Below are 18,757 nucleotides of genomic sequence, written 5' to 3' on the forward strand. Positions count from 1 at the left end.
TGCGCCAAGACGAGGGGAAGGCATCCCTGATATATTGGGTTACAGTGGGTGATCACCTGACGATCGGTAGACCAGCTATAGGACTTATTTGCTGCTTAGATCAACCCTTTTTTTGCTGTTGAATTTGGCTCTCTGCGCGGAGATCATTCAATTCCTTTAAGGTTATCGCGGTGTTGTATATCGCCATCTCACAGCCCCTTATAAGCTCATCAAGCGCTTGCTTGAAAGGACAAAAAGAACCTGGCGGAAGACTACCGAAGCCAACTCGGCCCAACGAGCACAGAGATCGAGACACCAATCCTTGACAATTCATCTTCATACAAACGAGCACGCTCTATATTATAATCCAAAGTCTCGAATACTCCATACCGAATCACTGGTACACACGCTGGGGCTCGGGCACCTTGACCTCATCGGCGGAAAACGTACAATGCCCCAGCTGGCCTTCAAGAGGGTTAGCCCCCCACTTAAGCGGCATGAGCTCAATCCCCTCCACAGGATCCAGCCGCTGGTCCTTTTCATCCAGGTTAGGGTCATACCTGGGGTGGCAAGCCGCAGCAATCGCTAGACTACAACTATCAGCAACTTGCATACCGGACGCAGACTTCATGCAGCTCAGCCCGACTAAGCACGCAAACATGAACACCCAGACCGCCATTGAGCTGAAAATCGCCACAGGGGTGTATCCGCATGTGACGAGGTCGCAATCCGGCGCAATCCGGCGCACGGACGAATCGCTGGTCGTAGGCTTCGACCCCCACGAGGAAGAGGCTTTGCGAGATGAGCCAGTGCAAAATTGCAGATGTCGTCATGAGTGGGATAGCGTAGCGGTATGGCAGCGAGAGGAAGTAGTTACTTCGCTGTGCGAACTGTGGATTCCTTGAGACGTGGACGCCGCGGCGGGAAATGGCGTATGTGCTCCACTCAGCGGCGAGAGCCATGGTTGTCATGACACTGTTGGAGATGAAATAGAGCGTCAAGAAGATGAGCTGCGGGATGTTGGCTATAATCGTGTTGGCGATCTTCGAGGTTGGCCAGGTATCGCCCTTAATTAGGGCTTGTGCGTTGATGAAGCCGAACTCGGCATTCCAGATTTCGTGGCCGTATTGGCTCAGCCCTAGTTACAGAGGAAAGGCGCATATGGCGAGGGCTATCGCCCAGCTAATGTAAGTGAAATAGGCAGTTGTCGCCCTAGGGTACTATCAGGGGTGGTTATGGGCCTGCTCACAGTAACACAACCAGCACCCATTTGGCGCGGGACACTGCAGAGTACCACCTCTTTCGATTGTTCTAATAAGCCACGGGCCAATCACGCTGCCCAGGCGCAGTGTATTCCGAGTGTATCTGTCGTATTTCCATTCCAGACATCAAACATCTGCCCAAACGTCAGCTCGCTGATAACCACAAGCAATAAAACTGCCAACGTGAATATTCAGTATAGTATTTTACCTGGGTCTCGAGCTGGAAGTAACCTAGGGGATAGAATTTCCCCCTATATTGATATAGTTATTAATGGCCGTGTTTCCTTGACGAGCTCTCTTAATTACATTTACTTTCAAGTATCCTGACTTGATATTTGTAAACACACTTGAACCCTTCCGTCGAAGCTTCTTGCATCAAAGGCTCTGGTGGAACATCCAGTTTCTCGTCTGCAAGACTGATCAAGCAGGGCAGGAGGCATCCCCAGGCAGCAGCATTCTAGCGCTGGTTTTGTGGCTATGTTTGTGCGCCGGGCAGCATCTGAAAGCAGCCCCGATGGCAGTCCCACCCGATGGGGGATGGATGCCGAACCCCAACAAAACGCATCAGGGGTTGTCAAGGCATTCACGTTCGAAGCATTTGAGCAACTCCCACCAGGCAAGTCAATGCGGGGGGAAGGAAGCGCCTGAGGGACAGAAACAGAGGTGATAATTTGGTCGAAATCGTCGAAGCCCCAAAGCTCACCCGGCCAACGCTCATCTTGAGGGCATCGTTAGGTTGCAGACCAGCCAGCTCAAAAAAAAGTATGTTGCAAAGGCCGCGATGACGAAGCAACACCACAGAGAAGACAGCCTGCACAAGCGATCTCGGTGCGCCAGAGATTGGATCCGTTTAAACAGTCGGCGTACCCGACACCTTCGTGCATGCTCTTCTCCATTCGGTTCGTCTCGACCATCAGCATCACAGACCGATGTAGCTCTTCGTCCCCAACGTCCTTGTCGGCGAGACGCTTGATGACTTTCTCGGCTTCCTGAACCTTGCCCTTGCGAACGAGCCACCAGGGCGACTCGGGTGCCATCCAAACAAGGGGAAGTATGATTGCTGGCCAAATCCATTGCACCCCAAGAGCGGGAAAAAGAAGCGCCACCCGGAAATAGAAGGCTGCGGGCTCCCCACATCCCCGACGTCCCCAACGTCCACCACGTCCCCCGAGATGTCTTTACCGCATTGCCGGAGGATCATTTCAATTCATGCCCTCAGGAAACATAGTGCATTTCTATCCCAGCCGTCGCCGCGCCACTCTGCTGCGGCCCAGCTCTGCAATTTAGCAATCATCCAGCTGCTCTACCATGTCTATCTCTCGTCGACAATTCCTTCAATACATTCAAGCGTTTAACGCGAGAGATTACGCCACGCAGCATTCCTTCTACCACCACGATGTGCGACTCGTAATCCCAGATCCTGAAATCGGGACACTTTACGGGTCAGGAGATATTATGAGCCACTATTCAATCGTCCACGACATGGCAGAGGAGACGGTTGTCCCGATGATCGTCCTGATTGGCGACGACATCGTCTTCTTCATTATGGAAACCTACTTCCGCTACACCAAACCCACCGACCAAGCAGTTCACGGGCACAAGGTTCAGGCAGGGGATGTAATCAGGGTCAAGGTGTGGGCGACATATGATATGAGAGATGGGAAGATGCTCCAGATTACATGCAATGGTCTGAGCGATGAGCTTCTTGGACAGATCGACGTCGACAAGGCAATCGAGGATAGTTGGAATCGTGCAGATGAAAAAGTGAAGGCGGAGTGGAAACCAAAATCTTTTATGTAAACTGGGGGGTTTGTGATATAAGAGACATTCTGCACACAGCTATTTCCACCGCTTGCATAGAATGAAGATATAGCCTATTCTTCTTCATGCCCGTTACAATCATTCATGTCCATGTTAAAGACAGCCTTTCAGAGCAGAAACAGACGCAAAATGGAGCAGGCAGAGGTCAAAACAAAAAAGTCTTTTACTTCTATAAACATGTATGGTAATAAAATGAGAAGAAAAGAAGGTAATACAGCGATCCAACAAAATAAAACCAATTGAAGAAAGAGTGGCGGGCCTTGTTCCCAATAATCCACCTGCCTGTCCATAATGAGAAATGAATTATTCATTGTTCAGCCAGTTATGGAGAAGGCTCTGGTAATAGTAAGGCTTTCGCATGACGCGGATATAGGGGCTTTCACATGAAGTTTGACCTTTCCACTTCACGCCTCTGCATGGTAAAGTTCCGCTTAGCACCTAGTGGCAACCGCCATCATAATGGGGGTAGTCCAAGTTCTCAAGTAGAGCTGCAGATTCAGCGGCGACGGAGGACTGGAACCCCACGTCAGCAGTAGCGGTTGGAATCTGCTCAACAGCCGGGGCAGAGGTAGTGATGGAGATAGAAGTAGAGGAGGCAGTATAATGGGAGGTCGCGCTAACAGTTGACTCCTCAGCTGTACCCTGCCACACTTCATCCGCAATCGGCGTATCGAGAATATCAAGCTCAATAGTTTCCGCAGAGTCAACCCAGAGGTTGAGCCCATTGAAAAGTGTCATGCTGTTGTTGTAGATCCCGGGAATCTGGTATGTCAAGCTAGGAGAGCCGTTGCCACCGCCGGTAACCTTAATCTGGGCACAGCTATAGAAGAACTCGGCTTCATCAACCTGCGCTCCGTGTAGACCAATGTGTTCGGCCCGAACAAGATACTCGCCGGAAGGAGTCGCTTCAGGTATCTGAAACTCGAACTGTGACATTCCGTACGTGCACCAAGCATCTGATGTGAGGTCGCCGCTCTCATCACACAACGTTGATTCCCAGACCTTGAACCATTCACCATCACCTTCGTACTCTTGGACGTTCCCGGTGGGAGCCTTGGACATATCTATTTAGACATAATGCGAAATATGGTCAGGTACTGTGGTGGGAAGGCTGAAAAGTGAAAAGGGGTAGAGGGGCACTTACAAACCTGGCCCGGTCCAGGATGTGCGATATTGCCATCATAGAAGAGCTTCATGGCGATGGTTTCGCCAGCCGCAACCTCTGCAACCTCGGTGTTGGCAGCGTTGCTGAAAGAGCCCAAGTTGCAGCGAAAGTCACTGTCATTGGGGGTGAGATCGTCGTAGGTGGAGGTAAACTTAGTTGGCATGTAGCACTCGCTCCGCGTTGTCTGCCGAATGTACTGCCAGTCCTTGGACACCTCGCCATTGAGAACAAGCTTGCTGAAGATATAATGTGCCATAGTAGGACGCGCCAGCGCGCCTGTAATGGAGACTATCAAGGACAAGTGCTTCATGATCAAAGAGAGGGAAGCAACGGTTGGTTGGTCTAATTGGAGTGGGATCAGAGGCCGAAGTATATAAGGGATTTGAATCAGGAATGAACGACAAAAGAGATCAACTTTATAGCGAAGCTTGGAACAATAACGAGAGCTCATACATAGGGGATATGCTAGGGTTTATATGCATGTTTCTGCTCAAGGCAAATAGAGCAAGGCATCCTGTGAACCTTTACTCATGTCAACCGGCAGTTTGAAATGGATGAAAGTGGAACAAACGACAAATCATACAGTTTGTGCTCTCACCATGGGACGGAGATTTGTTTCGCTTGACCAGATGCATATCACACGCCGGCCGTTTCATTTTGAGTCGAAGCCTGATAGTCAGGTGAAGGATCTATTTTACAGAGTAGCGGACCTGCCAATCCACTACTTACCTGTTATTATTGGATATGAAAGCGTGGTTTGAGTTTATAATGCAACTACTTAGCCTTTCATCCCTCTCAACCAAGAAGAGAGACACAAGTGTGTCATACACTGTATTAGCTAGAGATAGTGCATACTCTCTTGTGCTATGCTTAGCATATGGTATCTACCCAATAACCAAAGCCTAAACCTTGCCCAAAGAGGAAGGCGTCAGAACCTGTGAGAGCACTATGCCGCTGTTGAAACAAAAATGGATCCTTCATGCTACATTCACTATAGCCACAACGCCAAATGTTAAAGTTTGCTGGGGATGCCTACGTAAATACGGGTCAAGGCGCGGAACTTACCTTTGAAACATGCTATTTTCATCCACAGTTACAATTTTATTACCCGTCACAGCAGCTGCCCTAAGGCCCAGGCCCGAAGGCCGCTGCTAAGGCAGCGATGTCGGCGCAGTTCAGTTACCGCAGAAACGCCGACCTGCGGGATCGCTCATCGAACCAATGACCGAGGAAGCCCCTATATTTAGGAAGGTGGTGAACCGGTTGGTGGTGAAAGCTTCTGGCGTTTCATTCTGATCTTGATGCAATTGGCACAATTCGTACAAGCTTGATAGCCGATTGAGTGAGACCATTCTATCATCGCCAGCCCTCCCGAAGCGGTGCTGACGTGGCCCCGATACGGGCGCGCCCCTCCCATCACAATTAATATTATGAAATCACAAAGCTGGCGAATGGGAGCGATCAGGCCACGTTCTCCAGGCCTCCAACCACCCGATTAACGGGCGTAAGTGTTATTGCCGCGCACTTCCATCGGCTTGAGCCGATGGTCATATTGGGCTTGGGAGCTGGCACGTCATATTCTTTTCATGAGAAGTCAGCAGGCTGATCTGGATTCTGGGCGTCCCTAGCAGTTGAATGGGGCCGTGCCTTTCCCCACCTCTGTAGAAACCGGAACGGGAGCCCATATCTTGCAACCTACTGTCGGGGGAAACCCACTTGCCGAACCTCCCCAAACCAGTTGAATGGGGCCGTGCCTTTCCCCACCGCTGTAGTAACCGGAACGGGAGCCCATATCTTGCAACCTACTGTCGGGGGAAACCCACTTGCCGAACCTCCCCAAACCTTTGCAGCCGTATTCCCCGAGATACGTATCGCCGTCGCTGCAGACAACCTAATCCAGATCTGTCATGGAGAGGACTCTATTTATTGATAAAGAAGGATGGAACACCCTTCTTACTGACTGGAGGAAGCAGTGGAAACCTTCTTTTTTTGCTTTTCATTTTCCATTGGTTATCTTCCTCTGCAGAAATGGGATCTACCGACGCTGTTAATGTCGAATTGTTGCTCCAGCGCTTGGAACGCTTGGAGGGAATCCATGAGATTGAAAAAATAATGGCCCACAGAGCCTACCTTCATTCTGCTGGTCGCCACGATCGTGAGTTTGATGAGCTATGGTCCAAGCGGGAGGATATAGTGTTCGAGGCGGAAGACTGGGGCGCCTGGACTACACGCGACTCGGTGTACAAGGCATACGTGATAGGCAACCCGTTCCCGCCCTCCACCCCGGGGTTGATGATAGAACATTCTGTGACAACACCTGTCGTTGAAATTGCGGAGGATGGGGAGACTGCAAAGGGCGTCTTCATCTCGCCCGGCCACGAGACTTTCCCGATCGATGGAGTGTGCCACCCAAACTGGTCTTGGGGTCGCTATGCCGTGGATTTCATCAAGGAGGAAGGAAAATGGAAAATTTGGCATCTCCATGTCCTGACAACATTTCGTACGCCATTTGACCAGAGCTGGGTGACAACCGCGCTCAAGAAACCCGCCTTTCTTCCGGAAGATGGCGAGGTTATCGAGGGCGTCGCCCGACCAGACAGAGGCGTTTCCTTCAATCAGCCCTACCATCCGGAAAAGAATCCCAAATACCAGCCAGTTCCCCCAGAGCCATTCAAGACTTGGACGGATACGTGGAGTGCTACCGACTTTTATGAGCATCCGGCAGAGCGGACAGCGTCGAAATAAACCAGGCAATGTGGCTTGCATCAACTCGCCGGCGACCGGTCAGTGTCTTGTGATAGTTTTTCTCTAGCTAGACGAGAATTCAGAATATTGTCGTGATGAAACTTGGTCTAAAATGCACAATGCTCTTGTAGATGCCAGGTGTGTATATAAGACTCCGTTACCAATTTGCCGGGTTTCATCTGTATCTTTCATTTGGTTTACCAAGGCGGCGAGACCAATGTGACTTGCGATAGTAGGTACACTATTAATGCTTGAGACTTGACAGAGCCATATCAAAACTATTAAGAGAATGTCTCAACATTGCTGAGCAAGTAAACATAATGACCAATTCATGGTTGTTTGTTCTAATCTGCATCGAAAATCTCCCTATTCTGCTCTTCTCTATATCTCGATTCCCCACGTGCTACCTATTCCCTGCGGTCGTATCTTGAACTTGGTCACTTTCGTAGATTGGCTGCAGCGTGCTTTCCAGCGAGCCGACCCATTGTATAGCTGAACGCCTCGATCGCGCCTGCAAAGACAAAAGGGTACGTTCCTCCGTAGATGGAGTTGGCGTCGCGCCCGCTGGCGTAGAGTCCAGATATTGGCTGGCGATCTGCATCGAGAGCCTGGCCATGCTCATTAATGGCTATACCACCTGAGCTACCGTAAGACCCAAGGCAAAACCTCGCTGCGTAGAACGGCCCTTTCTCTCCGATGGCACGCATGTATTTGGTTTCCTTGAAGAACTCCTCGTCGATGCCTCGTCGGCACATCTGATCATATGTAGCAACTGTGGCCTTGAGGGTGTCTATGGGAAGGTTCAGTTGCGCGCCCATCTCCTCGAGCGTCTGGGTGTGGAATAAGTGCGAGTACCCAGATTCAACCGCTTCCCGTACCTGGTCACCGAGGGGCTTCAGTGATTTCGCTGGTTGATATAGTTTGAAAAGTTGGAAGTCCAGGCCCTCGGTGCGAAACTGCTGATCAATGCTCTCGCTAACTAGCATATAGGCGTAGCTTCCAGGCTGCTGGCGGACGGCGTTGGCTGCATCTGAAGGGTTTTTGATGATGGTCTCGTCGACAAACCGCAACCCCAATTGATTGATTAACAAACTTGGCTGACGAAACGCGCTGAGCTCCACAGCGGTACCTCCAGGTCCTCCGTACGGATCGGGGAGGTACATATAGGTCTCTAGCATAGTCGCTGACTTCGCTGCCCCTGCATCCCAGGCCATGAACAGTCCTTCACCTTGATGCTGAGGGTGGGTAAACATTTTGAATGTAAAGAGATCATGACCTTGACGTAGCCCGGTAAATCGTTCAATCAACTCGGGGGAGCCCTGATATCCACCAGTGGTGATGATGGTGTTCGTTGCGAGAAATTTCCCATCTGAGCCTGACTGGTCGATCACCTCACACCCGACAACGCGGCCTTCCACCTTGATGAGACCGCTAGCGCGCGTGTTGGTGAAGAAGAGAACCCCAAGCTCCCTTGCTCGCTGCTCCAACACATCCGCGATGACCGGGCTCTCCGGATTATCTCTGACATGAAAGACCGCTGCACCCCCAGTATAATATGCGAGCACCTGGTGAAAATGAATCCCAAGTTGGTTAAACCAGTCGATGGTTGGAGCTGTATTGCGCAAAAATGTGGAAACGACCCGGCCATCGGTACGCCAGCGCGCATGGTCCATCAAGGTACGATAGGCAACGGCACAAGACACACCGACATGCATCTCGGCTTGCATCCAACTCTCCACAGCAAACATGCCCAGACTGCCGGGATTGATTCGGTTCGGCCCGCCAATCAAGTCAGTTTTCTCAACTACAACCACCTTCGCACCGGACTGAGCTGCACTGAGGGCTGCTGCCAGCCCAGCACCACCGGCGCCAATGACCAACACATCTGAAGACACTTCAACCATTAGGGCGTAGAGACTTGTTGCAAGGATATGGCTGATACGTGTTAGATCAGATACTGTTCTGTTGTTTATATTATAGTCGCTCTGCCCCTGCGCACACGATTCCCGGGCGTGGCCTGGTTCGGATAGATGGTGGGTGTTCCCCGATCTACCCCGTGGGGTAAGTAGGGATAGAAGGAAGTGGAGGAAAATCGACGTGGAGCCGTTTCACGAGGCCATCTCACGGGGCGTATTTTTTTGCCCCACAGGAGGGTCAAAACGTATCCCACACTGTTGGTATCTTCAAATAAGGTTTCGGCAAAAGTTTGGCCTTTCCAATACACGGGAATACATAATTCCCGACCAACGAGGGCTGGCTTCGAAATGCTATAAAGCAGCGGAGAGCCTGAAGACATTCCTGGCATTTGCAAACTCTTCACGTCTGCCTGACAAGTGTTCTCTCTCTTGCCCATTTTAGCCTTGACGCGCGATGGACCAATTACCTGCCAACAATGATGACCTGGATCGCACCGATACCACCTCCAAAGACCAGGCTTCGGTAACCCAGGTTGAGGATGCTGGTCAGCCAGGCTCGCCGCTCCGCATAGACCATCTGCATGGTAAGGTCCTTGTGCTAGCCTTTGCTGGCTGGCTGGTCACGGAGTTTATGGGTGGTATGGTAAAAGATCCTTCTCCTACCGCTTGTAATCCAAGTACTCACGGCTTTCTAGGGGGGAAATATGCTCGCACCAGCGCTACCCGTGATCTCTTCGCAGTTCGATGCCCTCGATAAGCTGGGTTGGGTGAGTGGAGCCTACTACATGACCCAGTGCGGTTCCATGCTATTGTTCGGCCAATTCAGCGAGCTTTTCAACGCCAAATATGCTCTCCTTGGAGCCATTTCAATTTTCATGCTCGGCTCGACCTTGTCCGGAGCAGGACAGAACACAACCGCTCTTATCGCTGGCCGTGCCGTGGCAGGTATCGGCTCCGCTGGCTGTTATATCACCTGCCAGACCTTGGTGGCATATCTTGTGGATCTTGAATACCGCCCTATGATTTTCGGTCTATTTGGGCTCCAAAACGCTATCAGTGGCACGGTTGGCCCGATTATCGCGGGTGCCTTTGCCAATTCCAGTGACTCCAATCTATGGCGCATGTGCTTCTTAATTGTGCTACCACTGGGAGCCATTTCTATCGCTCTTAATATCTTTGTCATGCCAGCCGTCCCAGCGCTACCGCTGGAACAGGATTTGCAAGAAAAGTTGCAAGCTCGTCTACGACTAGTGTCCAACCGAGAATGGAACAATGTCACACCAAACCAGGCAGGTTGGCTGCTTGTTGACTGGTTAGGATTCATCGTTGTGACATCTAGCCTGGTTTGTTTTGTGCTCGCCATGCAGTGGGGTGGCTCAACCTACGCCTGGAATTCCACTACGGTAATTGGGTTGTTCGTTGCCTTCGCCGGCCTCTTCGTTGTTTTCACTTGCACTCAAGGATTCTTCGCCCTGTTCCCTCTCATGCCATTCCGGGTCCTCAGAAATCGAACCGTGGTGGGCGCTTGTATGATGGCATTATTTTGCTTCATGTGCAATCTCTTCATAACAACCTACCTGCCTGTTGTGTACGAAGCTGGACGAGGATCCAGCTCTCTTCAGGCTGGCATTAACATGATCCCCTACTTGCTCTCCATTATTCTCGCGCAACTAGCAGAAGGAATGCTACTCAAATGGACGAAGTACTACTGGTACTGGGGCATTTTGAGTCCCTCACTGATTGCCCTGGGCTCTGGCCTGCTCTGGACTATCGATAGCTCGTCCTCGAGTGCGAAACTGATTGGGTTTCAAATTATCTGCGGCCTTGGGATTGGCCTGACACAGGGTATCCCTATTATTGCAGTACAGGCCGACAACAAGGAGGAAAACGTGTCTGCGGCTCTTTCCATCCTAGCCTTCACCCAATTGTTCGGCGGCATGTGTGGCCCTGTGATCGGCAGTGCAATCCTCAATGATCGCCTGGCAAAGTTTCTGCCGGCCGCTGGTGTCGATCCCGAGGTCATCACCAAGGTCGTGTCGTCGGTCTTTAACATCTGGGACCTTCCAGAAGCGACACGTAATGTTGTTATCGAGGTATATATCCGGTCGCTGCGGTATATCTTTATTGTACCTGCTCCTTTAACGGCTCTGGTTATTACGGGCGGTCTAATCATGAGGAATGTGCCCCTCGGAAATGGAGCACGGCATTAAGAAAAGGGCCCTCAACACCCCCAAACCTCCATCAGGTCAGGACCCGAAGATATATAATGGAGGAAGCACCATTGCGCTTCCCTCTTCCTTGTCCCTCGAAGTTTCTTGTCTTGTGCTGCCACACTCACTTCCCGTTATTTCTCCTAGTATTGCAATCTCCAACCATCCTCTTGATAGCTGTACGAGCTGTGATGCCCCTGCGCACTAGTTTCTCAGAAGAGAAATGGATTATTGCCGAGTAGAGCAAATTAGCTCGTACAGAAAGTTGAATTGTCTATCCTTCTCACCCTAGTCCAAAAGTGAGCTCTATGATTGGATTGATTTCTATAGTTATATTTCATATACAGAATTTGAATGACTATCACCGCAAAGGTCAACTTTCAGAAAATAGATACCTCCAACCAGGAACGTAATTCTCTGTTGAGTTGCCCATCGCGGTCAACCCGCCCACCTATTTTACCATATAAACTGCTATTGATAAAACCGAATATCTTAATCATCTTAAGCTTATAGTTAATACAACTTGGTGCATATATTTTAGATATAGGGCTCTGGTATATAACCAGGTTATGTCTCCTAGAATATTTTAATATAGAGTTATAGGTTGAAAGTCTTCCGGCACCCGCACCCCAACGAGTATATATATGTATATATAACACTTGATATTTTAATAACTACGTATGATAAATTAAGACCTTTGGATTTATATAATTTAAAGCTATTTAATACTTTATATACTAGCTATAAGCTTAATAAATTAATATTATCCTACAAGGTATTAATTAAATTAATTAGACTATTAGTCGCCCATTGTACTTGTTTGTACTAGTTCATACGAGCACCTACGCCCAATGTGACAATTCTCGGGTTGTGGGGGAGCGGGCAGTCATAGCAGCCCAGGATCCACGAAGACTAGAAGGAGGGGCTAGTGGCATGGAAATGGCGAGGCCCCGGTCGAGATCACGACCACCGAAAACATTTCCATCTCGGATAGCTCTTTCCTGCGACGATTCTCCACTTTCCCCGCTTGGCACAACTCGTGTGGAGAGATATTTCTCGGTACAAATTTCGAGCACAAACCCGTTAGAATTTCCCGAGCAAGACGCCTCGTCCTCACCTCCAAGATGAACCCCGAAGAATCAGAGCACCTGGTTGCGGAGCTTCAACTTAGGAAACCTCAGTTCCAATGTGGGCTATGTTTGCAGTCCTTCACCAGGATGGATCATCTCCGTCGCCATGTCTCCTCTCGTGAGTGACAGGGTTTCCATGTCGAGCTTGTACTCTGACTATTAATAATGCAAAGACACGCAGGGAAAGCCATTTCGATGCTCTGTTTGTCACAAGGGTTTCAAATCACGGTGAGGGATATAAGTACCGGTACCTCGCCGGTGGACTGACCGTTCTCCTAGGGACCTGCTCAAACGACACATGGTAGGACATGAGCCTCAGGGAGAGCGCCACCGGAAGCAGCAACGATATCCTACGTACCAAACCCGAACGCAAGAGGCTTGTAGAGCCTGCGCGAGAGCCAAGATCAAATGCAACGACGAGAAACCGTGTCAAAGATGTCGAGATCGTGAGATCGAATGTCAGTATACCACGAAAGATTGGATGGCGGAAAGCGAGCACCAGGCTTCTATTGGGCAGAAAGATGGAACATCTTCGTTATACTCCAACAATATGACTAGGGATCAACCGGCAAGCGAACAATCAGCTCCTCAGTTCAACCTGCATGACTCCCCACCATCCGCCCAAGCAAGCCCCATAAAAGAGGGTACGACCAGTACTCCCTTGGCAGAATCCCAGTTTTACAGTAACAGTAAGTTAGACGGTTTCGCACAGGAGTCTCAACTTGCCGAAATCCACAGAGAACTGAAAGTTCGAACAGATCCAGAAAATGGTGCAACTGCGCTAGGAAGCGAACAGACCGTGGATGGTGAAGATAGCTCGTTAATTTGGCAGCACGATGTCTTTAATTTCACAGATACTACTAGTATCGATCTAGATGACCAAGATCCTGTCTTTCCAGGCCAACTCGGTGGCAGGAGAGCCGCAGATGATGCGACTGATTCCAGCGTCGGGATGGAGATTCTGCAAACCTGCCAGTCAACAGGGGATAAAGAGTCAGCAGCATTGGGAAGGCCTGTGGCACTAGAGGCAGAAGCCTTCCGCCAGCCATTCCTCAGGCGCTGGTTGCCCGTCGCAGGCAAAGATGAACTGACCGAAGAGTTATGCCTATCTGCGACCCTAGATCCCAATGCTCCAGGTCGAAGTTGGTCCACGGTACACCCCCAATGCCCCAGCAAGGCGGTAGATCGTCATACGCGAGATCGAATGCTAGCATCCATATTGAATACTTGTGAGCTAGAAACTGCGCGCCAGATCATCAGCTGTTTCCCGTCATGCCAACTACTGGGTGAACTAGCACAGCAATTTTTTTCCTGGAGCTACCACGAGAAGCATTCATACATGCACGTTGGAACATTTAATCCTAACGAACAACATCCAATTTTGCTTTCGGCTGTCATAGCATGTGGCGCTACGTTGACTGGGAAGAGAAACCTTCAGAAGCTCGCATTAATGATTCATGACGCCCTCCAGTCAACGCTAACGAAGGTTTGTAATGGGTCTAATCAAGTAACGCGGGAGCTATGGCTCCTGCAATGTTTCATGTGCGAACTAGATATCGGTCTCTGGAGTGGGAATCAACGGAAAATGGAGATCACTGAAGGGCTAAGGCAGGTCTTCTACACGGTAAGCTATCGCGCAGAGCCGTGTGTGGTATGAGCTGACTTGAATGAGGTAGATGCTACGACAGGGAGGAAATTTTCATATGCATAGGAATGCAGCTTCTCTGATACCTACAGCCGATGATACCGGAGAAGTGTTGACAGCAAAATGGCACCAGTGGGTCAATCAAGAGTCATATCGGCGCCTAGCGTATCGTGCCTTCATCCACGATGCGCTAGCCTCCATGTCACTCTTTGTGAGTCCACTCGTATCGTATACCGAGCTCACAGTAGCTCTACCTTCGGCTCAGGAACTCTGGTTGGCTCAGGATGCTGACTCGTGGAAATCACTGTGTCTCAAGACAAATAATGAGAGCTGTTCGACTCGAGAGACACATCTATCGTTGCTCAGTTGTTTGCAGGATCCTATGCAGATGGCGAATTTTGGTCTATACCACTATGATATGGACTTTTCAATGTTGATAATCTTGCAGGGAATTTGGGGTTCGATTTGGGAAATCCTAAAGCTTCTAGCAAGCACGAAGACCCGACCCGGGTATTACAACACGTCGCTCATGGTCCGTCATCACGACCTCAGCGAATATCTAAATCAAACTCGAAAAGCCATTTTGTACTCCAACCACGACCATTGCCCCGAAATTCTGCTACTGGTGGACTTGTTGACGATGCACCTCCACATTTCCATAGAAGAGGCCCGGCTGTTCGCAGGTGGAGAAGGTCAGGATGAAGCTTGCCGTGTACTTCCTTTGTTTAAGTGCTGGATTGGCGACCAAACCTCTCGCAAGTGTATTTGGCATGCGGGCCAGGTGATACGGACAGCCAAAAAGTTTCGACCGGGCGCACTCCGCGGGTTCTATGCCTTGGCGATATATCATGCGAGTCTATCTTTATGGACATATGGGGTGTTGGTGAGGTCCGGAATGGCTTGTGAAACAAGAGTCTCTCCCCCTGAAAAGAAGACACCGGACCGCCCCAACAGAGCGGTAGCCGTCTTGAACGGCTTGGATTCGATCGAAGTTCAGCAGTTTTTGGCTACGGACTGGGGTGAAGCGTACATTAGTCTCGGGCAGTCTGGGGTCGGAGACGACGATGGTTCGTCCAGCCTGATCCCCATTACGGACACAGTAGGCGTGGTGAACATGGTTCTGGGCATCCTACGGGATAATTTGACAAGCCAAGCCGTATTTGAAAGACCACCGCCACTGTTGGAGAATCTTATGCAGTTGATAGGTAGTCTAGGGAAAGCCAGTGGCGCGATTGCTCATGACGAGGGACAGTGAAGTGTGAGGCCTACCTGGAACCCCTCAAGAATTTGCCGCGATAAGTTGTAATCTTCTACTCTCCAGTGCAGAGATGCAGGATAACCAGACAAGCAGCCACAATGCAGACTCATGCTATTGCGACAGCCATTCCTTATCTAGGAACGCTAATTCACTTATTTAATATCTCCATCATCACTAGTATCACAACCATTAAACTGGGGTAGTAGTGGCGGTGGTGATGCTTTGCAACTGCGGTACATTGAGGGTAGATAAGCCAATAACCTGGAAATGTCCCTCAAAAGGCTACATACTGGCGGCAAGAGTGGAGATTGCGAGCCATTTTATGTATTGCTGGGACCTCGGGGAGACCTTTTAATAAGGCTAAGCACACCCAGGGTGGAATGATCCGCGGTAGTGTTGATGCAGACGAAAATGAATGTCAGCTTTATTTTCTTTTTACATATTTTATCCCACACTACCTATGCCTTGTTACTCGTATGCTCATTTACCCATCCATAAGGCTTATCTAACACGTCAGATAGGTTGGCGAATGTTGTATCTCCCGTCTCCGGACAAGGTTTATGAGCTGCGCCCCAATTACTGTTGTGAAAAACCCCCAGACCCCTATAAGCCACGAAACCATACTCTACCAGATATGTTTGTCGCCAATATAAACGAGTGTTGTATGACAACTTTTGACCTTGATGTTCGCTTTCCAAACCCAGGTCCAGACGTTAACTATCTCGGGCAGGAGAACGAGCTTTTGCCTAAATCTTGGACGGCCTGCACTGGGTCTTCCGTCTACAGCAGCTGGTCTCGAAAAGAACATCATTGCATTATGCCGTCAGGAGAGGATACAAGGATATTGTCTTGCAGGTTGCGAACCAAGCGAATCTGCATGTAAATGACAGCTTGGCCAGAGCCCCTTGCATATTGCGGCTGAGCGTGGAAATCTGGAATTTTTTTCTCTGTTGCTTGCCCTAGCCCACAATGCCAGCATGGTGGTGCAGTTGCTGGCGGCTAAGGGATACAAATGATAGTCACCGTTGCATTACGCAGCACGTGCAAGCGCTGTCCAGGTTATCCGACTCTTAATTAAAGAAGGAGCGGATGTAAATGCGGAAGATAATAGCGTGTTTACTCCGCTACATATTGCGACCAAGATGGAGTCAAGAGATATCAGCATCTTGCTATTGCAGACTGGAAAGCTAAATATGAATGCGAGGTCCAGGAAAGGATGGACACCATTACACCTTGCAGTTACGGGAGAGCATGCCGTACTCGCTGAGTACCTTGTCACAGAAGGAGCTGACATTCAAGCGCGCGACTGACTAGGCTGGACACCAGTACATTATGCAGCGGAGGCTGGATGCTATCGAACCATGAAACTGCTCCTCCAGCATGATCCTAATATCGATATTCAAGATGAGCATGTTGACTGGACACAATTGCTTTTCACAGCTATTGAGAGACACGGCGATGTCGTCGAATTACTGCTTGACAATGGGGCCAATGTTGATGTCAAGGACAAAGACGGCTGGATGCCTCTGTTATTTGCAGAGCTCCAAAAACACGAAAACACACTCCAAGTCCTTGATTAGGATGGCGCTAACGAAGACTCGAACGATACTGTCAACTGGACACCACTACACGTAACAGCATTGGACACCCAAAAACGCCTGATCAAGATGCTGGTGCCAGAGAGCAGCAAGGCAGACCGCAACAGCGACCAGGACGGTACACCCCTACACTGGACGGCCCAGAAAGGCCAACACAAAGCGGCTAAGCTGCGCTTAGATTGTGGCGAGGGAGGCGATGATTCAGTAATGGGAGACGGAAAAACGCCACTGCACTGCGCGGCTAAAGGCGGGTATGCTGACATTATTGAGCTATTTCTTGCCGCGGGCTGCGAAGCGCAGGCAGTGGATAACTGGCACAAGTCCGCGATACATTTCGCCGTCGAGAGCGGCGATGAGCTCACGGTCCGGCTACTTTTGGACGCAGGTGCCAATCCAAACGACACTGGTCATAAGGAGTCCACCAGGTCGCCATTGCAAATAGCGGCCCGCGATGGGCATCTAAGTATAGCGCAGGCATTTACTCACAGGAGAGCAGAGGTGAATCAGAGAAGTAGTTTTTGGACTCCCCTTGAGATGGCTGCGTCTAAGAGACATCTGGATATGGTCGAGTCCCTTCTGAAAAATGGTGCGGATATCAACCAGTGGCCTACGTTTGAACATACGCCACTACGCTGTGCGGTTGAAACTGGACAAGAAGCTGTAGCTTCCTTTTTAATAGACCACTGCGCAAAAATACACCAGCAGGAGATCTGCACTCCTTTACTACACAAGGCTGTTGAGACAGGTTCCAGCAGTATGGTCCGCATACTCTTGCACTCTATATATAACAGATCTTTACCTTCGTTAGAGGGCAGGGAGTCTCAGGGGAAGAAAAGGGACTATTATTCTATATACGCCCTCCTTCCGCCTTACGCATAGCTGCTGCTTGCTAGCCATGGACTGACCAGTGGTGCGTCGGTCCCACCTGTACCTATCGGGATTGGATAATTTCTTGCTTATTATCAAGTGCGACGGCAGCAGCTCCAAGGTGGCCATCGCGCTCGGAGGCATCTAAGTAGACATTTTTACATTCTATTACAAAAAGAGACTTCTTTCGCCTCTTCTGGACTGCTTGGCGCACAGCTTTTATTATCAAGAAAATATTCAAAGTAATAGAAATCGTCTGGTTTTAGACACCCCGCCCCTTAGTTCTCATGAAGAGATTCAAGAAGAGGTAGAACCAACGCCCTTCCTCCAGTAGTGTTGCTTGCTCTTCTCACTCTGCAATGCAGGCTGAGGACCTCTCCGACCGTCATCACCTCAAATTTACAATTCGTCCAGGGCAGCATTTTTTGTGGCTATGGTAGGCGCTGGTGCCTGAAGTAGTAGCTTAGGTAGCCAATCTTCAATCTTTTCTGTAAGCGAGCGCGTACTAAGGTTTATTGCTAGGTAAGATAGGCAGGTCACACGAAGCGACTAAGGCAAGTGAGCCGGCAGTGAGAATCTGTGGGCGTGACGGCCTGAGGCTACGGATCACGTGCCTGCTTCCTAGATAGCTTCGTCTTCCGCTAGCTAGCACCCACGAATCGACACATCCCATGATGTCTCCTTTCTCCCACGGCTTCCATGCCGATAGAATCTCACCCTGTCTATTGCGCACTCACCCTAATCTCACCCGCGTCTCACCCAAGTCGCGCGACCGTAAAGCAGCCTCACCCTAATCTCACCCAGGCGGCACCCACCTGACTTCTGGCCACGCTTAAGCCACACGCCGGTAGGTTAGTAGTATGGTGGGTGACCACATGCGAATCTCTACTGTTGTATGTTTTTTCCTTTTTGTATCTTATTCTTAATAAAATTATTTTTGTGTACTTAACCAACAAGCCTTTGTTAGTAAGCAGGGAAACCGTCGGGCCGGGGTCCCGCAGGGGTGGAATTTGCGGGGAAGCTGCGCCCGCTTCAATCCCAAGCCAAGTTCCACCTGCATTCCTTCCCAGTCTCCATCGACATGCCCCTCAACCCAGCCGACAGCTACAAACATGTCAGATACACCAAGTCGGATCAGGGGCCAGCGCCTATGCCCATGGT

The 18,757-nt window shown here is 50.0% G+C and overlaps 8 protein-coding genes across 8 annotated transcripts; 5 read left to right on the forward strand and 3 right to left on the reverse strand.

Annotated features, from left to right (window-relative positions):
* Window positions 1-1,669: 1,669 nt before the first annotated feature.
* On the reverse strand, window positions 1,670-2,328 carry BJX68DRAFT_231651 (uncharacterized protein). Its single transcript, XM_071039365.1, has one exon. The coding sequence runs from the start codon at window positions 2,276-2,278 to the stop codon at window positions 1,994-1,996; it is 285 nt and encodes a 94-aa protein (XP_070901800.1). The 5' UTR covers window positions 2,279-2,328; the 3' UTR covers window positions 1,670-1,993.
* BJX68DRAFT_231652 (nuclear transport factor 2 family protein) lies at window positions 2,328-3,263 on the forward strand. Its single transcript, XM_071039366.1, has one exon. The coding sequence runs from the start codon at window positions 2,550-2,552 to the stop codon at window positions 3,039-3,041; it is 492 nt and encodes a 163-aa protein (XP_070901801.1). The 5' UTR covers window positions 2,328-2,549; the 3' UTR covers window positions 3,042-3,263.
* A 5-nt stretch (window positions 3,264-3,268) lies between these two features.
* Window positions 3,269-4,642, reverse strand: BJX68DRAFT_231653 (lytic polysaccharide monooxygenase auxiliary activity family 9 protein). Its single transcript, XM_071039367.1, has 2 exons — window positions 4,207-4,642; window positions 3,269-4,126 (listed from the first exon to the last, which is right to left on the reverse strand). The coding sequence occupies exons 1-2, from the start codon at window positions 4,535-4,537 to the stop codon at window positions 3,501-3,503; spliced, it is 957 nt and encodes a 318-aa protein (XP_070901802.1). The 5' UTR covers window positions 4,538-4,642; the 3' UTR covers window positions 3,269-3,500.
* Window positions 4,643-6,049: 1,407 nt separating this feature from the next.
* BJX68DRAFT_231654 (SnoaL-like domain-containing protein) lies at window positions 6,050-7,084 on the forward strand. Its single transcript, XM_071039368.1, has one exon. The coding sequence runs from the start codon at window positions 6,256-6,258 to the stop codon at window positions 6,970-6,972; it is 717 nt and encodes a 238-aa protein (XP_070901803.1). The 5' UTR covers window positions 6,050-6,255; the 3' UTR covers window positions 6,973-7,084.
* A 325-nt stretch (window positions 7,085-7,409) lies between these two features.
* On the reverse strand, window positions 7,410-8,876 carry BJX68DRAFT_264295 (FAD-dependent oxidoreductase; the record flags this gene model as incomplete). The annotated part of the gene is made up of 1 exon (XM_071044931.1): window positions 7,410-8,876. One exon carries the CDS (start codon window positions 8,874-8,876, stop codon window positions 7,410-7,412), a length of 1,467 nt encoding a protein of 488 aa, XP_070901804.1.
* A 466-nt stretch (window positions 8,877-9,342) lies between these two features.
* Window positions 9,343-11,098, forward strand: BJX68DRAFT_264296 (major facilitator superfamily domain-containing protein; the record flags this gene model as incomplete). The annotated part of the gene is made up of 2 exons (XM_071044932.1): window positions 9,343-9,531; window positions 9,584-11,098. The coding sequence occupies 2 exons, from the start codon at window positions 9,343-9,345 to the stop codon at window positions 11,096-11,098; spliced, it is 1,704 nt and encodes a 567-aa protein (XP_070901805.1).
* A 1,031-nt stretch (window positions 11,099-12,129) lies between these two features.
* On the forward strand, window positions 12,130-13,037 carry BJX68DRAFT_231656 (uncharacterized protein). Its single transcript, XM_071039369.1, has 3 exons — window positions 12,130-12,346; window positions 12,410-12,456; window positions 12,508-13,037. The coding sequence occupies exons 1-3, from the start codon at window positions 12,223-12,225 to the stop codon at window positions 12,538-12,540; spliced, it is 204 nt and encodes a 67-aa protein (XP_070901806.1). The 5' UTR covers window positions 12,130-12,222; the 3' UTR covers window positions 12,541-13,037.
* On the forward strand, window positions 12,779-15,128 carry BJX68DRAFT_264297 (uncharacterized protein; the record flags this gene model as incomplete). The annotated part of the gene is made up of 3 exons (XM_071044933.1): window positions 12,779-12,872; window positions 12,927-13,370; window positions 13,966-15,128. The coding sequence occupies 3 exons, from the start codon at window positions 12,779-12,781 to the stop codon at window positions 15,126-15,128; spliced, it is 1,701 nt and encodes a 566-aa protein (XP_070901807.1).
* Between the last annotated feature and the right edge of the window lie 3,629 nt (window positions 15,129-18,757).

Source organism: Aspergillus pseudodeflectus (genome assembly GCF_044049435.1).
Source record: "Aspergillus pseudodeflectus strain CBS 756.74 chromosome Unknown BJX68scaffold_10, whole genome shotgun sequence".
Taxonomy (NCBI): domain Eukaryota; kingdom Fungi; phylum Ascomycota; class Eurotiomycetes; order Eurotiales; family Aspergillaceae; genus Aspergillus; species Aspergillus pseudodeflectus.

Excerpts from the sequence above, each read along its gene's own strand:
- BJX68DRAFT_231651 (XM_071039365.1), bottom strand. The coding sequence starts at position 2,278 with ATGGCACCCGAGTCGCCCTGGTGGCTCGTTCGCAAGGGCAAGGTTCAG.
- BJX68DRAFT_231652 (XM_071039366.1), top strand. The coding sequence starts at position 2,550 with ATGTCTATCTCTCGTCGACAATTCCTTCAATACATTCAAGCGTTTAAC.
- BJX68DRAFT_231653 (XM_071039367.1), bottom strand. The coding sequence starts at position 4,537 with ATGAAGCACTTGTCCTTGATAGTCTCCATTACAGGCGCGCTGGCGCGT. Across the intron at positions 4,127-4,206 it reads TCCTGGACCGGGCCAGGTTT|ATATGTCCAAGGCTCCCACC; the intron begins GTAAGTGCCCCT and ends ATGTCTAAATAG.
- BJX68DRAFT_231654 (XM_071039368.1), top strand. The coding sequence starts at position 6,256 with ATGGGATCTACCGACGCTGTTAATGTCGAATTGTTGCTCCAGCGCTTG.
- BJX68DRAFT_231656 (XM_071039369.1), top strand. The coding sequence starts at position 12,223 with ATGAACCCCGAAGAATCAGAGCACCTGGTTGCGGAGCTTCAACTTAGG. Across the intron at positions 12,347-12,409 it reads CCGTCGCCATGTCTCCTCTC|GGAAAGCCATTTCGATGCTC; the intron begins GTGAGTGACAGG and ends AAAGACACGCAG. Across the intron at positions 12,457-12,507 it reads CACAAGGGTTTCAAATCACG|GGACCTGCTCAAACGACACA; the intron begins GTGAGGGATATA and ends CCGTTCTCCTAG.